At 26.3% G+C, this 15,271-nt stretch overlaps 3 protein-coding genes across 3 annotated transcripts; all 3 read left to right on the forward strand.

The window, feature by feature from the left end:
* The first annotated feature begins 406 nt into the window (after positions 1-406).
* Positions 407-8,696, forward strand: LOC127278657 (lipid scramblase CLPTM1L). The gene is made up of 8 exons (XM_051300466.1): positions 407-1,136; positions 6,098-6,212; positions 6,305-6,525; positions 6,631-6,916; positions 7,141-7,329; positions 7,565-7,770; positions 8,009-8,260; positions 8,347-8,696. Exons 1-8 carry the CDS (start codon positions 883-885, stop codon positions 8,435-8,437), a joined length of 1,614 nt encoding a protein of 537 aa, XP_051156423.1. The 5' UTR covers positions 407-882; the 3' UTR covers positions 8,438-8,696.
* LOC127278650 (uncharacterized) lies at positions 1,495-5,925 on the forward strand. The gene is made up of 2 exons (XM_051300450.1): positions 1,495-5,512; positions 5,590-5,925. Exon 1 carries the CDS (start codon positions 1,722-1,724, stop codon positions 5,496-5,498), a length of 3,777 nt encoding a protein of 1,258 aa, XP_051156407.1. The 5' UTR covers positions 1,495-1,721; the 3' UTR covers positions 5,499-5,512; positions 5,590-5,925.
* A 628-nt stretch (positions 8,697-9,324) lies between the features above and the next one.
* Positions 9,325-15,197, forward strand: LOC127278649 (putative phosphoenolpyruvate synthase). Its single transcript, XM_051300449.1, has 18 exons — positions 9,325-9,612; positions 9,729-9,877; positions 9,961-10,096; positions 10,170-10,353; positions 10,420-10,701; positions 10,787-10,908; positions 10,979-11,104; positions 11,208-11,413; positions 11,501-11,643; positions 11,773-12,045; positions 12,173-12,323; positions 12,499-13,056; positions 13,188-13,490; positions 13,573-13,962; positions 14,075-14,400; positions 14,472-14,556; positions 14,621-14,921; positions 14,998-15,197. Exons 1-18 carry the CDS (start codon positions 9,504-9,506, stop codon positions 15,057-15,059), a joined length of 3,906 nt encoding a protein of 1,301 aa, XP_051156406.1. The 5' UTR covers positions 9,325-9,503; the 3' UTR covers positions 15,060-15,197.
* The last annotated feature ends 74 nt before the right edge of the window (positions 15,198-15,271 follow it).

Raw genomic sequence — 15,271 nt, forward strand, 5'->3', positions numbered from 1 at the left:
ATTATTTTCACTATTAATTAATATTTCTGAAAATTGGTAAATATATAATTAATACTGAAATTATTATATTATTTTTATTATTAATATTTATTTTTTTACTATTAAAAGTAAATTAATAAGAAAATTTGAAATTCCCTCTTTTTTGTAAAATAAAACCGAGTCAAATGCATGCCTAATGTACCTATAATTTGTGAAGAATTAAAAACTATAAATTAGAATAATATATATCACCAAAAAATGTTAATTTAATTAGAAGTTCTTATTATTTAATAATTGAATAAATAATAAAATATATAATTTTGAACGTTATTTAAACAACTGATAGAAATACAACTGACTTATGTATCAATATATATAGTTCGCGTCGTCTGCTCTGTTTACTTTTAATATTTCAATATGTGTATATCAATAAAGTGACACATTTTCTTTATGCAATATCTTTCCTCAAGCACATTTTCTCAAATAAATTAAGAAAATTACTGTTATTAAAATATTCAAAATAAATCATACACATTTTTTTCTTTTGTTACAATTCGAAATTATGACAGAAAAAATGTTGACAATCCTAACGGTACTTTGAGGTTAGAACTCGTGTTATGATGTGTCAAACTGTTATTCGTTTAATCTTGATTAATTCGTGGCATTTGTAATGTGTTGCAAATAAAATAACTATATTTAATAAATAATTACTTTAACTGATTAGACTGAATGATAATTTCAATAAAAACAAATTTTATTTAATTCTTTTTTATCTAAGATAAAGGAAGATTTATTTGCATTAAGTTTACTCTGTAAACATTTAAAATAAATGTGATATTTATTTATTTAAATAAGAATTATTAATATTTTATTCAAAATTGTGCAAAAAATTATATTGTTAATATGAAGTGGCCTTCGTTTAGCCTCATTATTTCGGGGGTGTTTTTGACGTACATTTGTTATTCAATATATTCCATATCTCTTATATTTATTCCTCCTCCTTGTGAGAAGAGAGAACTTTGTATAAGTTCTTATTTAAATTCAAAGCCAGATATGCAGTTGGATTTTTTCAGTTCTACTAAAAGTCGTCCTCTTCAGGCAGAAACAATTCACGTCTTCTCATCTTCAAAATTTAACTACGAAGAAGCTCAAGATTTGTATGTATTTTCTTACTTAATATTTTGACTAAAAATTTCCAAAAATAATATTTAGAATATTTATACATTTATAAATAAATTTTTTATATTAATAATTATTTATACGCCAAATTTTATTCATTTATATAAAATATTACGATCTATTATTTTCATACTGTTATTATTATTGGTTATTGTATAATAATAATAATAATTATAATAATAATAATTATTATTATTAAATAATTTATTTATTACAATTTTCAAAATTTGTATGAATATGTAATATCAAAGACGGTTTTTTGAAAATCGGAAGTCAGCGCCATTTTGTTTTATGCGTGCGCATACGACGCTTAAGCCTTTCGTTTTCCGGTTTAGCAGTTTCAAAAGTTTTGCAAACCATAAAGCCATAAGTGTGCTTTCTTGTCGCCATTTTTTTCAAAGAAAAAAAAAGTTATCCATAGTCATTTAAAGTATTTCGATTTTAAAGTTGAGTACATTCTCGTATATGTGAAGTTTTCTTAGATGAGAATAATCTTGGATTTAATATATTTATATATATACATATCGCATCTCGATTAAATAAGGAAAAAGAGAGAAGGAAAGATGGGTGATTTGCGACGAAAGCTCGCGTGTCCAAAACCACAACGACTTGTTCTTATTGATAGAAGATCATCGACATATTTTCTTGTCGCTGCCGATTCAGACGTAAGTTTTTATCCGAAACCGAGAAAATCACGTAAATCTAAAGATTTCAGAGAAACACCAGGTTCTAATGAATTGCTTCTCAATAATTTTGGTAGTGTTATACAAACTTTTGGTACAATAAAATGTATAGTTGATTTTGGGTTGGGACAAGAATATTCTTGGTCATTTAACATATCAAATTTTGAAAGACCAATAATTGGCAGAGATTTTTTAAAACATTTCGGTCTCGTTATGAATTTCACAAAAATGTGCCTCGTTAATCCTGTAACAAATTGTGAAACAGAAAAAATGTCAACTGTCCCATGTGAATGTCATCATAATAAATATTTCGATGATGGTTGGCCTTCAGTTACAGGGATTTACAATAAACCTGTAAAGCAACGTTTTTTTGTTTACAACAGATTATCAAATTTGCCTTTTTTAGTGGGAACTACATCGCAAATAAGTATTTTCCCATTGTCGTTTATGAAACCAGAAAATAAACTTGAACCATTCAATGGTTCATTTGAAATAATAGGCGATGTATTTCAAAAAAATCAAGTTCTAGGTTTCACAAGTTTAACGTTAGATTTTGGAACAAATCGAACATTCGTGTGGAAATTTGCAGTTGTTGATGGTTATAAACCAATAATTGGCTTAGATTTCATGAATCATTTTAGTCTTGTGAGAAAGTTTAAAAGGGGAAGATTTTGTTTTTTTGATTTACAAACAAATTTGTCAACTCCTTGTAATGTTGCAATTGATCAAACTGGATGGCCTTCAAGTGTTGTGGTTAATGCAAAGCCAATTTCAAAGGCGGAAATTTCTTCTAAAGTACGAGAAAATCCTGAGAACCACAAATTTGTTAATAACAATTATAAAACTTCAAATTTAAATCCTTCATTTAACGATCCAAGTGCATCTCCTAAATCCAAAGAATCCTTAAGTCCTCGATTCAAAAAAGATTATAAAAAAAAATTCACCAAATCGCGCTATAATGACGAAAAAAGGACAAATTTCGAAGAAGAGGGAGAAGAAGCAGCCAAGGCAAATGTTGTTCAATCAAAAAAAATAAAACATCGTTTTCATGTCACCGATATTAATTCACAATTGCAATGTCTCGTTTCTAAAATTGCAATCAGTATGTTTCCAAAGAATTTTGTCGATGAGAAAGATTTTAATCCTTCTTCTCATACACAGAAAATTCGCGGTGCTGATGGACAATTGATGACAGTTTTAGGATGGACAAGTCGAACTTTGGATATTGGTTTAGGAAGAGAATATACATTCAGATTTGCTGTCGTCGATGTAGAAAAACCGGTCCTTGGTTTAGATTTTATAAATTATTTTAAATTATATCAAAATCCTGATAGTTTGATTGATCCGCAGACTAAAATGATAACTGCTCCACCATCTGAACCATGTGATTGTCAAATATCTGTTGCTGATTCACTTTTTTCAAGGCCAAAATTTCCCGCCTGGAGAGGAGGAAGAAAAAAGTTTCACAATTATAGAAGATATCCCAGAAAGAATTCTACAGAGACTCCTGAAGTTTCTGAAACGAGACTGCGAAGTTCAACACCCGTTGATATTGAATCCGACCAAAATTCTGATCTCAAGGCTGCTCAGCTATTAGTGAATCTTTCTTCTGAAATTCTGGAGTCGTCAAGTATGAAAAATGAATCGGAAATATCGATTAAAATTCTAAATAAATCTGCAGAAGATTCAGAAGCTGAATTGGAGACAAATTTCAATAAAGAGACTCGCATATTGGAATCAATAATATCCGAAGAAAATCCTATGAATAATGTCAATAAAATGGATACAACTGAAGATGAATTTAAATCATCGGGAGATTCCAATTCTGATCAAGAAACAAGAGACAATGACGATGTGGAAATAATCAATGAAGTTCTTGAAGATTTGAAAGTCGTGGAAATTGCAACAAATACACAGGAAAAATTAGATGAAGAAGAAAATAAAAATCCTGCTGAAACGGAAATTACTTCAAAGGACGATTCTCAAAAGAATAAAAATGAAGATTGTAATGAAAATATTGAGAATTTAGAAAACAAAATTTGTGAATTAAAAATCGAAGATATTACAAATTTTAATTCTAATTCTACAAAAAAAATTAATGATTCGATTAAAAATGAAAATCATCAAGTTATGGAACTTCAAGAATCCAAGGAAGATTTCAAGAAGTCAACAGAAAATTTGAACAATGGATCTTTAATTAATAAAGTGCAAACATTAAATGACGATAAGAATTCTTCGATTGATTCAGAAGTTATTGAAGAAAAAATTAATAAGGAAGAATTTAACAAAAGCGACAATTCAGTTAAGGAACATGATACATCCGAAGATGATTTCAAAGATTGTTCCGAACAATTTGAAGAAGAGATTGTATCAAATAAATTGAAAATTGAACATGAAGTTAAAGATTCTACAAAAGAAGAAATAGAAAATGATCAACAAATCGATGCTGATGATGATGATGATAAATCAACTAGTTCAGAAGAAGACGTTAGCTTGGAAGGCGAGACTGATGAATCAGATGAAGATGAAAAAACTGATTCAAAATCTATTAACAAGGATTTAATTGAGGAAGAAGCCAAGAAAATCGATGATAATTCTTCGACGAGTGATTCAGAATCTTCTGATTTTGATTCTCAAAAACTTATTATTGACGTGAAATCTAAAAGTGAAATTGAAGGACAAGTTCAAAAACATCGTTTTCACGTGATTGATAAAAATTCCAAGGTCTTATTTTTTGTCACTGAAAAATCCCAAGTGAGCAGTTATCCAAAAGCTTTGATACAAGGAGACACGATGAAAGATTCGGAAAAGGCCGAATTCATAGTTGCTGATTCATCACTTTTTCCAATTCTCGGTTGGGCGAATCTCAAATTGGATTTCGGTTTAAATAAAGAATACGAATGGTCATTTGCTGTTACTGATTTCGTGAAACCAATTATTGCTCAAGATTTTTTGAAACACTTTGGACTCGAGTGTGATCACGCTTTAGAATACTCAAGACTTTGTGATCGAGAGACATTGAAGACAACGGAAGAACTTTCAATGGATGTTTGTGACTGTGAAAATTCAATGGATTGGCCTCTTTTGACAAATTTTCAAAAAATTGATTTAATTCCCAAAACAAAGATAAATGGAAAAAAAATTGAAATTCAAACTTGCGAAACTCACGATGAATGTTTGAAAGAAAAACGTTTAATTCTTGTTGATCAAGAAAGTGGATTGCCCTGTCTTATATCTGAATTTAATGTCAGTGTTTATCCAAAATCATACGTCGAGGAAGATGAAATTCAAGAATTTGATGATTTATTTCAACTTCTTAATAATGACAATGAAGAGATTACAATTTATGGTTCGATTGTCCGAAAAATTGATTTCGGTCTTGGAAGATTCTTTTTATGGAAATTTTTTATAATTGATATCGATGCACCAATTATTGGAAATGATTTTCTTGATCATTATGGTTTTGATGTATTACGCGAGGATGGAATCATTTTCGATCATGCAACAGAGAGGAAATCAGCTTCAGAAGATTTATATGAATGTCAAACAAACAAGTATTGGCCTAATAATTTCGATATGAAAAAAATTGATAAATCTTCAATTGATGAACTGGATTCAGAAGATACGGAGAATGAACTCAAAGAGACAGAAATTTAAAAACTTTTTTTCAGGTAACAAAATAATAATTAATATTTAATTTATTTAAAAATTAACATTATAAAATTTAAAAATATTATTTTATTTTCAGTTTACCGTTAAATGGCAGAGGATGATATTACATAGAAAACAAACCAAATACTCAAAGATGACAGACGAGATTCAACGACATTTGATTGAATGCTGTCGATTTAAAAAAAAGCTTTTTCCCAAGAGATTATTTTATTTTTTATATTATGACTTAAAAAAAAATTTCGTTTCCTTAAATAAGTTTGTTTATCAAGCGTTACTTTTATGTTTCAATGTTTAGATTACATTTTGAATGTATTTTCTAACATTTTGTTTGTTAAAGACTCATCTAAATTGCCATACTTTGTTTTACGTTTCGTTTTATACGTGTTTAATAAATTTTGTATTTCTTTATAAATTATTTTCAATTTTCAAGAAACCTGAATTTAAATTTTTTTTCGTTTATTAGCTGAAAAAATGTTTAAAATTTTTTTTTTAAAACGATAAAAAAATTAAACATTTTGGAAATTTTTAGTAGTTAATCAAATTTTTTAAATTTGAATTTAATTAACAATTTTTTTTATTTACAGTCAAATAACATTGACTATTCCAGAAAAAACTAGAAAAAATGGAACTTTATTTTTACATGTTTTTTTATCTCCTTTTTTTGAAACTGAACCAAGAACATTTTATGATTTACAAAAGGTATGTATAGTTGGTTTTGTAGAAAGTTTAAAAAGAAATCTAATTTCGTCTATTCAGAGAATTTTGATTATTAATAATGAATCTATTTGTAGAATAAGTATGCGGTCTTTCTTCCAATTAAAATGACCCAGTTTGCAGTTCCAGAATTGAAAGGATCTAATTTATTAGGAGTTGAGCAGAATGAAGGACATAAAAAAAAATCAAGGACAAAGTCAATTTCACATTTAAAGAATAAAGTTACTTTCACAATTATGACTGATCCCGTTGATCTTCCAACTAATAATATGCCTTTGGAATTTATGCCCTATATGAAGTTAGTAATTTGTTTATAATATTTTGAAGAATTTATTCTAAATATTAATTATGTAATAATTGCATTGTTAATTCTTTTATATTAATTTGTAATTCACATTTTCAGACGAATTCAAACTCGAAAATACCTTCCAATGATTAATTACAATTTTCTCGAGACACGATTGACTAATTTGATTCCAATCATGACTGATTTGAAATCTGAGAATGTTACAATTTCCTATTCGCCTATATCGGTTGGAAAATTAAGATTAATCTTACACGTTGAAGCTGCAATGAAAAAATTAAAAGAACTTGGTTTTGGAGATAAAGATGTTGATGAAGTTAAAAGTATATTAGCTGATACAAATTTATATTTATTAGCAGGAACTGTCTTCGTTGCTTCTATGCATGTGAGATTAATTAACAATTAAAATTAATTGAATATTTAATTTTTACCAGTAATATATTATCTTTTCAATTATCATTTTTTTTTAAATATTAAATGAATGAATGTATTAAATGAATTTTTCATAAATTGTGTTTATGCATTTATATTTTATAGTTATTTTTAACATAATTAATTTTTTATTAATCCATTTTTAAGTTTATTGATTATTTATTTATTTTCTTGCAGCTGCTTTTTGATTTCCTTGCCTTCAAGAATGACGTTAATTTTTGGAGGGGTAAAAACAATCTTGCCGGTCTCAGTATTCAAACAATTCTATGGCGTGCATTTAGTCAAACTGTTATATTTTTATATCTTCTCGATGAAGGCACTTCATTACTTATTTTAATTCCATCAGGAATTGGTTGCATAATAGAGGTAATAATCACAATGAAGTAATTTCTAAAGATCTAATAAAAAATATTTATTATTTAAAATTGTTACTTTAAGTTTAATTTCAAAATTAAAGTTTAATTTATTTAAACCAAAAAAAATGTTTATACAATATTAAAACAATTTGAGATTAAAATTCTAAATTAATTTTTTTATTGTATATCTTTAAAAAAATATATTTGAATATTTCTATATATTGAAAATAACATTTATTTTATAGTTGTGGAAGTCGAAGAAAGTTTTAAGAGCCGAATTTGTAAGAGAAGGTTTCTTCATAAAGATGAAATTCAATTGGAACAAATGTGATTCATTGGAAACGAAATCTCGACAATTCGATGCAGAAAGTATGCGATATTTGAGTTATCTTTTATATCCACTTGTTTTCGCTGGTGCAGTTTACTCTCTAGTTTATCAAGCTCATAAAAGGTAATTTTAATTTTTTTAAATTAATTATCTTTATAATTATTTTCAGTAAAATAAAGTTAAGGATAAATCATGTTAAAAAGTTTTTCTTTTGCGTCTCACAAAATTTGTGAAACATTAATATTTTTTTTTCAAGAAAGAAAATATTTAGTTTAAAAAAAACTTTGTTATTTATTTTTTTTTTAATAAGCAAATAAGAGATAGAAAAGTGAATAAAATAAATATTATAATGTTATTGTAGCTGGTATTCCTGGTGTATAAACTCTCTAGTGAATGGAGTTTATGCTTTTGGTTTTCTCTTCATGTTACCTCAACTGTTTTTAAATTATAAATTAAAGTCAGTCGCGCATTTACCTTGGAGAGCGTTTATGTATAAAGCGTTCAATACATTTATTGATGATATTTTTGCATTCATCATAACAATGCCAATGGCTCACAGAGTTGCTTGCTTTAGAGATGATGCTGTATTCCTTGTCTACCTTTATCAACGATGGTAAAAAAAATAATTTACTCTTTATGTAAATTACTTTTTCCTTTGCAATTTTCTCAACTATAATAAGTCTTCAACCATATTTTTAGGCTTTATCCTGTTGATAAGTCACGCTCGGATTCGGCAACAATTGAGGAAGAACCTGCAACTGTCAATGATTCGGTGAAGAAAATTCAATAGGTTTTAATATATATTAAAAAGTACAAATTTTAATGGTCTCAATGACTTTTCTTGCTCAAAGTCTGCTTGTGCATTTCTCACATATTGTAATATGTATATACATATGTATTAACGAAATATTTGACTGTGATTGAAAAGTTTATAATAATTCAAGTCGAATTTTTGACAATTTACTTTTCAATAAGAAGAAATTTACACAATACTATTAACAGTATTCCATTTCATATTAAAAAAATATATAATTTAAATATAGCAATAATTTACAGTATTTCATTTAATTAATATATCAAAAATAAAATTAAAATTTTTTTAAATCGAAATCTTATCATTTTTAGTTAGAGAATAAGAGAATTTTTAACACTGTTTTGTTGTATTTGTAAAAATGAATTTTTCTTTCAGATTTTTTTTATTGTAATTTATTATTTTTTTAAAAATTATTTTCTCTGAAATTATCTTGAAAACATTTTTAATTACATAATAAAGTAAACAATGAATTTTTTTCGCACAAAAATTATTTCGGAAAATTAATTTTAAAGAAACTTATTGTTAGATGTAGTAAAGAACTAGTTAATTTCATCTTGACCTAGAAATTCGCAGTTGATTTCAACCTGTTATTATAGTTACGTAATTTATAGTGGTACTGACTGAATCCTTTTCATAATTGAATGACGCAAATAACGTGATCATTCACTGTTGGATACTTGAATTATAAATATCAAACTGTGAGAATGATATTCATTTTTTACAAGTCTCATATGCAATTTAAATGGCATTCAAGATTTAAAAACAGTGTAGAATAAAAAATTAATAACTATTATTTTTAATATTACAATATATTTTAAATTTTGTTTGTAATATGTACTATAATTGTTGGATAATTTTTTTGGCATCTTAATTTTCATCTTATCAAAATCAGTTGAAAGATAATTTTAATCTGTGATTAAAGATTCTATAAAAATATCAGTTTGTTAAAATGATAAGCAGTCGTAATTTGTACATTGTACAGTGAGGAAGTCGAAAAATTTGCATATCTACTTATATTCTAGGTTTTAAACAAAAAATTAACATGGAATTAGAAATTTATACTTTAATTATAGTGCCTCTTGTTTGTGCAATTTTCACTTATTTTATTTTATTTAAAAAAATTAAAAATAATGGCGTTTTCAAAAAATCAGGTAAATAGTTTTTGTAATTATTATTGTTACGTTTAAAAATTTATTTCATTATTATCAAAATTTTCATAAATATTATGATAAAAATATGTTTACTTTAATTTTATGTGAAAATTTAGTTTTTACAATGTGGTATTCAACGTTAAAGTTTTGGTGGTGTGATGAAAAGAAAAGTGTCCATACCTATTTAGGTGAAGAAAAATTTGACAAATTGAGGATTATTGAAGATATGAAAATTGAAGAACTGCAAAAAAAGTTTCATGAAGATGTGAGTGTATTATTTTATTTAAAAAAAGTAATTAATTTGAAAATTAAAAAAAGTGTCAATACTAAATTAAATTTTTTAAAAAGATTTCAGTTTGTTCTTTATTTTATGGGACGGATAAAGAGGGAAATTCATTATTTCTGAAATTAAATCATAAAGGAAATGATAAGGAACTTATACTATTTTTATATCTCTCTGATGGACGAGTATATGAACTTCCAGGCAATAAAAATATAATTTAATTTTATTAATTAGTTATAATATGAATTTAATTTTAATTTTTTCTTTTTTTCAGATCATCCAAGTACAATAGCTTTTAATTCTACTAATCAAAGTTGGTCAATTGGTGGTATAAGGATATCTATTTGTGAACCTTTTATACGATGGCGAATAACATTTAACGGACTTTTGAGAAATGGAACTAGAAAAAATATTACAGATGATATAGGAAAAATGGAACATGTTCGTTTTAATTTTATGTAAGTTTTACAGTTTAAAAAAATGTGCATGTTCTTCTTTATTATAAATTATTGTTCGCTTGGCAGATTTATTGCTAATTCAGTGCCCCTAACAAAATCAGATATTTTGAGAAATGATGTAAATAAATATTCTACGGAATCTGAAGGTTTTGATCAATGGGGTTCTTTTGTTGGACAAATTCTTTTTGAGGATATGAGTACTAAAGAATATTTTCTACGAGGTTTACGTCAACATAAATGTGAAAAACAATTAAACTCTAAATTTGACAAAGTATTGAGCTATTTTGGATCAGTTAATGGACTTACATTTTATCTAAATATTGGAAAATTGAAAGATAGTTCAGAAATGTAAGTTTTTAGAAATTAAAAATACAATTTTTTGTTTTTGTAATAAATAATAAATGAATAAACTAAAAATAATTTTTCATTTTAGTGTCAAATTTGGACATTTAAAAACGATAAATAATACAATATTTGATATTGATTGGATGAATTTAAATATCGATTATGATGTAAATTTGGAGAAAAATGATTCTGAAAATATTCATTTCAAGGGTTTGTATTTTTTCTTATTTTTTTTTCTAAATCTATGAAATGATTTATTTAATAAACTTTCACTTTTTAGCCGATGAATATTATGAATTTTCTGTAAAACTTCAAAAAGATTCAAAACGTTCTTTACATCATGGACATAATGTTGATGAGAAATATGTGACTTACAATATTAAATTAACACAAAAGAATGAAGAAGGTAATTTTTTTATAATATAATTTTTAGAAATTATTTCTTTTATGCAAGAAATTTTGATAGTTGATCGCAAAATAAATACATACGAATTATTTGCCCTTTATAGGATCAGGTTTTGTGTTTATATGGTATCCGCAGAAAAACTTTGCCACATCGACAGTAACTATTTCGGAAATTTCGATTCATTCTCCTCAATTTCAGGATTTAAACATTTTTACTGTACCATTTCGAGATGATATTTGTCAAAATGAAGAACTTGTAGGAGGAAAAGCAAAATCACTTGCTTTATTATCTTCGATTGAAACTAGCGATGTATGTAATTATTTTTTAATTATAAAATTTTAACTTGAAAATTTGTAATTTTAATAAGAAAGTAATTTTTTAGTTTTTTAATTCTAGTTTTACGTTCCTCAAGGATTTTGCATTGTTACTACTGCACTTCAGTATCAAATTGATTCTTGTGAAAATTTATCATTTGCTATTAAAAATATCGAACAAATAAATATCAATGACATTGAGAATTTAAAAAATTCTTGCGACAAGTAAGTATGAAAGAATAATATTATTAATTGAAAATTTGTACTTAAAAAAAACGTCTTAATTTATTAATAACGGAAAGTTATAAAGAAAATAAAAATGCAAATTAAATTTGAAACATTAATATTTTTTAGAGTCATTTCACTTTTGAAGACTTCAACTATAGTTGAACCAGTACAAAATGCAATATTAAAAGCATTATCAAATTTGGAAAATGATGAAAATATTAATAATCAAATAAATTTACGATATGCTGTAAGATCAAGTGCCGTTGGAGAAGATAGTGAGGAAACATCAGCTGCCGGTCAAAATTCAACTTTCCTTGGCATTCAGAATCCAGATAATATTTTAAAATATGTTTCTCACTGCTGGGCGAGTCTTTATACCTATCAGAGTGTGGAATACAGGTAAATGATTATTTAAGAAATAAAATTTATTAACATTAAAAACTTACAAACATCATTTATAAAAATTTGAATTAACTAATTTAATTTAACTTCTGAACACAAAATAAAAATGATAAATTATTTTTAGGAGAAGATTAGGTTTGCCTGTGAAAGCTTCAATGGGAGTTTGTATTCAAGTAATGGTCGATGCCGAAATTGCAGGAGTCATGTTTACAAGGCATCCAACAACTGGCGATCCAAGAAATATTATCATTACCTCAAATTACGGACTTGGCGAGGTAATTATTATTTAAGTATATTAATTTTGTTTAAGAAGTAACGCCACTTTAGAATTTTCAAAAAATTGAATTTTTGTTTGCTTAAATCCATTTTTTATTTAAAAAAAATGAACTTCATAAAATAAAATATTTTGGAGTGCCATTAAATTATCTTTCTTTTTATTTTTCTATTTAGACAGTAGTTTCTGCAATGGTGGAACCGGACACAGTAATCATTGAAAGAGATTGGAACGATATATTAACAATTGAAAGCATTGAAATTGGAAAGAAATATCAAAAAATTACAATGACTAAAGAATCGGGAACAAGTATAAAGGAACTTAGTGATGAGGAAATAAGGAAAAATTCTATTTCAAATAGAATTGCTCTTAATTTAGCTAAAGTTGGTGTAAATTTGGAAAATCTTTTTCAAAATGCACGAGATATTGAATGGGCAATAATTGATGAAAAAATATTTTTACTTCAATCACGTCCAATTACAAGTCTCGATAATTGGACAGATTTTGAATTAACTCATGAATTAGATTCTATTGCACCTGTTGAAAATGATATTCTTACATTTGCTAATGTTGGAGAAGTTTTTCCTGGAGTCACATCACCATTGACAATCAGTACTTTTGTTAAACTTTTAAATATTTCAGTGAATAATAATTTTAAGAAGCCCTCAATTGTCCCTTACTTTGACAATCATTTACACATTTCTTCTATGAGAATCACTATTAATTATTTGAATGTAAGTGATGATTTTCTAAAATAAATTTTTTAAAAATTTCTTTATAAATCAAAAATAAAAACATATTTTATTGTTATATTATTATAAATTTTTTTTTTGTAATTTATTTAATAATTTAAAAATATTTTTAGACAATGTTGGCGTATGTTACGAAAGAAATGAGGCCAAGTGTTAAAGTAACAGACGTGGCTGTTTGTGGCCATGTGATAACAACGCCAGAGATTTATAATCAAGCCAAGAAAAGAAATGGTATTTTAAATTTGTTGGAAACTTTAGTGCAAACAATAAAAATGGTTTCAGATACTTGGAAAGCCGAAGCAACATTAAAAGAAATGGAAAAACTTTTCGCAAATATGAAACTTGATGCAAGCCATTTTGATACAATTGAAGAACTTTATCGAACTATCGATAATTCACTGATTCAATTGGAATTGGTAAGTTTTTATTATTTTGAATAATAAATTATTGTTTTATATGAAAATCATTAAATTTTTGTGATATATGTATTTCTTTTAGGTAGGAGGTTGTCACAATGCCACTTCGAGAATAAGTATTTTCTATGAAATTCTATTAATGTCAATTTTAATGGAGAATAGTGATGATTTGACAGTTGATCATTTTTCGGACATTGCTGTTTTATTAAGTTCGTGTAATAATGTAATAAGTGCACAAGTTCCAATTGCTCTTCGTAGAATTGCAAATTTAATTAGAGACACTGGTAAGTGGAAAGAGTTTGCACAAATTAATGCCAATGATGTTATTAATTGGTTAGAAATTAATTCCCCCCAAACTATGGAATTATTAAACGAATTCATGAAAACTTATGGGCATAGAAATATCAAAGAAATGGATTTTATCACTGAAACCTGGGATATGAAACCCGAAAAATTATTTAATGCTCTTCAGGTAAATTTATTTTTTTTATTTACCTTTTTTTTGAAGTCAATATGAATCATATTTTAAATCATTTTTTCGTGAATCTTTTCTTGATTCTATGTTTTAAATTAAATTGTTTTAGGCAATGGTGAAAGTTCCACTAGATAATACCGAGATTATCGATCTTACTCCAAAGGAGACTGTTGTTAAATTAAAAACGCCAAAGAAAAATTTTACCCGATGGATTTTACAAAAAATTGTTCCTTACGGAAGAAAAGCTGTTGCTCGCCGTGAAATGACAAAATCAATTTTGACAAATGCATTTCATAAATTTAGATTAAGTTATAGAAAACTCGCTAAATTATTAGTTGAGAAAAGTCGACTGCCAGATGAAAATTTAATATTTTTCCTAACTCATTATGAAATTGGATTGTTAGTTAAAAAGTCGGATTATTTCTTAGTTCGAAAGTACGTGAAATAATGATTAAATTCTTTGAATTGTTTATTATTAATTGTTAAAGGATTTTTTTTATTTTTAGAGCATTCAGAAGACAACGATTGTACATGAAACTTGAAAAGGATCAATTTTCAGAATTGAACATTGGAGTTCCTAAGCCACTTGAGGTTAATATATTTTATAATCGAAATAAATAATTAAATTTCTCTAAGTGATTATTTTCTATTTTAGCTGGCTAATATAAATTCAAAACATTTAAATATTACAAAAGTCATGGGATCTTCAGTTTATAATGGTATAATTTATTCGAGAGCCTGTGTTATAACAAATGTATCAGAAGCAGATGAAATTAAACAGGGAGATATTTTAATTACTCGAGCAACTGATATTGGATGGAGTCCTTATTTTCCTTTATTGGGCGGAATAGTAACGGAACTTGGTGGTTTAATCAGTCATGGTGCTGTTGTTGCTAGAGAATATGGTATTCCTTGCATTGTTGGTGTAGAAGGTGCAACTTTAATTTTCAAAACTGGTAACATATATACATTTTTTGATATATTTAATTTTTATAGATATTATTAGATTTGATTTTAAATAAAAATGTTCAGGTCAAATGGTTTTGCTGAATGCTACTATTGGAACCGTGGAAGTTGCAGAAGATAGTAGTTAAATTTAATTGAAATAATTTGTTATATTTTATATCGTTATACGCATAAATACTCAATGACGTATAGACAACCAAATAAAATAAGGTACTTACTAAAAAGAATATCGAAAATTTCTAAATATATTTTTAAATTTTAAAGAAGAGCTCTCTATTAGTAATTGAAGCTTTCATTTTAGATGTCAATCTTCTCTTCATATTTTATTATTTTCATTTAC

Source organism: Leptopilina boulardi, unplaced genomic scaffold (assembly GCF_019393585.1).
Source record: "Leptopilina boulardi isolate dan_hultmark-lab unplaced genomic scaffold, ZJU_Lbou_2.1 LbouV2_210, whole genome shotgun sequence".
NCBI classification, from domain to species: Eukaryota; Metazoa; Arthropoda; class Insecta; order Hymenoptera; family Figitidae; genus Leptopilina; species Leptopilina boulardi.